Genomic DNA, 1,810 nt, shown 5'->3' with positions numbered 1-1,810 from the left:
CATCTTCTTTGCTGACCGGTGCAAGGGGCTCCGCTCCTTCCATGGATCCATCCATTTCGTCCAGCTCCAGCAGTTCAGCTATCAGCTCCCTCCGTGGTCTGTTGCTGGCGCTCCTACCACGAATCTCCAATAGATCTTTCAGTGTGGATCTTTTCAGCCTGGCGTACTGCGACTCCATTCAGAACTTGCTCTTTGGATAAAAGGACCATCCCACTGCTGCCACCAATGTAACGGCTACCCACTGGTAGTGAGGGGTATCGGCCGTTGGAGACGTCCTTTTTGCTGACAAGTTATGATATGCAGGTACCGCCGGTATATCCCATCGAACGCCCTTCCAAGAAACGAGACGTGCTACGTTTGAAGGGTCAAGCAGACTGACTTTATTTGGCATATTTCACCTGCTTATATCTGCTTACAACTGTTACAAGAACAATGACATCTCCTTGAATTAATCACTTGGCCAGTTTCTAGCCGCTTCGGCACCTCACCCCACTTAACATTTCCTGGCCAGGCACATAGAATTCAATTAACCTTTAAAACAATTATCACTCACACATAATCCCCATCAGCATACACCTCACAGGGGGCTGTTTACCTGCACACAAAAGAGGGTTCATTATCTATGCGAAGGGAACATTAGCATTCCAGCAATGAAAAGATACTTGTCCAATTAACCCTTTGTGCTCAGAATACAATGTGGTACATCCACTTGTGACAAGCCATGCAGTTCCTTGTAGTCCCCCTGCACGAAGATTATAACTGTCTCGGCAGCATGCATGTGTCCGTTACAGGCGTGTCTTGGGTTGGGGTGTAGATGGCGTGTCTCGGGTTGGGGTGTAGATGGCATGTCTCGGGTTGGGGTGTAGATGGCGTGTCTTGGGGTGTAGATGGCGTGTCTTGGGTTGGGGTGTAGATGGCGTGTCTTGGGTTGGGGTGTAGATGGGGTGTAGATGGCGTGTCTAGGGTTGGGGTGTAGATGGCGTGTCTCGGGTTGGGGTGTAGATGGCGTGTCTCGGGTTGGGGTGTAGATGGCGTGTCTCGGGTTGGGGTGTAGATGGTGTGTCTTGGGGTGTAGATGGCGTGTCTTGGGGTGTAGATGGCGTGTCTTGGGGTGTAGATGGCGTGTCTCGGGTTGGGGTGTAGATGGCGTGTCTTGGGTTGGGGTGTAGATGGCGTGTCTTGGGGTGTAGATGGCGTGTCTTGGGGTGTAGATGGCGTGTCTTGGGTTGGGGTGTGGATGGCGTGTCTCGGGTTGGGGTGTAGATGGCGTGTCTCGGGTTGGGGTGTAGATGGCGTGTCTCGGGTTGGGGTGTAGATGGTGTGTCTTGGGGTGTAGATGGCGTGTCTTGGGGTGTAGATGGCGTGTCTTGGGGTGTAGATGGCGTGTCTCGGGTTGGGGTGTAGATGGCGTGTCTCGGGTTGGGGTGTAGATGGCGTGTCTTGGGGTGTAGATGGCGTGTCTTGGGGTGTAGATGGCGTGTCTTGGGGTGTAGATGGCGTGTCTTGGGTTGGGGTGTAGATGGCGTGTCTTGGGTTGAGGTGTAGATGGCGTGTCTCGGGTTGGGGTGTAGATGGCATGTCTCGGGTTGGGGTGTAGATGGCGTGTCTCGGGTTGGGGTGTAGATGGCATAAAAAAAAAATGTGATCACTTTTATTGCTGTCACAAGGAATGTAGACATCCCTTGTGGCAGTAATAGGTGGTGACAGGTACTCTTTATGGAGGGATCGGGAGTCTAAAAGACCCCAAATCCCTCCTTTACACTGCAAAGTATTCAGATCCCCAAAAACTGTGATTCTGTAAATCTGGCGC

The 1,810-nt window shown here is 52.1% G+C and overlaps 1 protein-coding gene across 1 annotated transcript in view; it reads right to left on the bottom strand.

Moving 5' to 3' along the window:
- LOC120919329 (extensin-like) overlaps nt 1–1,578 on the bottom strand; it is a 5,908-nt gene extending 4,330 nt beyond the window's left edge. Inside the window, exon 1 of the mRNA XM_040331439.1 lies at nt 790–1,578. Coding sequence (XP_040187373.1) covers nt 790–1,578 — 789 coding nt within the window. The remainder of the gene's footprint in view (nt 1–789) is intronic.
- Between the last annotated feature and the right edge of the window lie 232 nt (nt 1,579–1,810).

Source organism: Rana temporaria, chromosome 12, assembly GCF_905171775.1.
Source record: "Rana temporaria chromosome 12, aRanTem1.1, whole genome shotgun sequence".
NCBI lineage: Eukaryota > Metazoa > Chordata > Amphibia > Anura > Ranidae > Rana > Rana temporaria.
The sequence above is the reverse complement of the archived record's forward strand: the minus strand, read 5'-3'. Positions and strand labels throughout refer to the sequence as shown.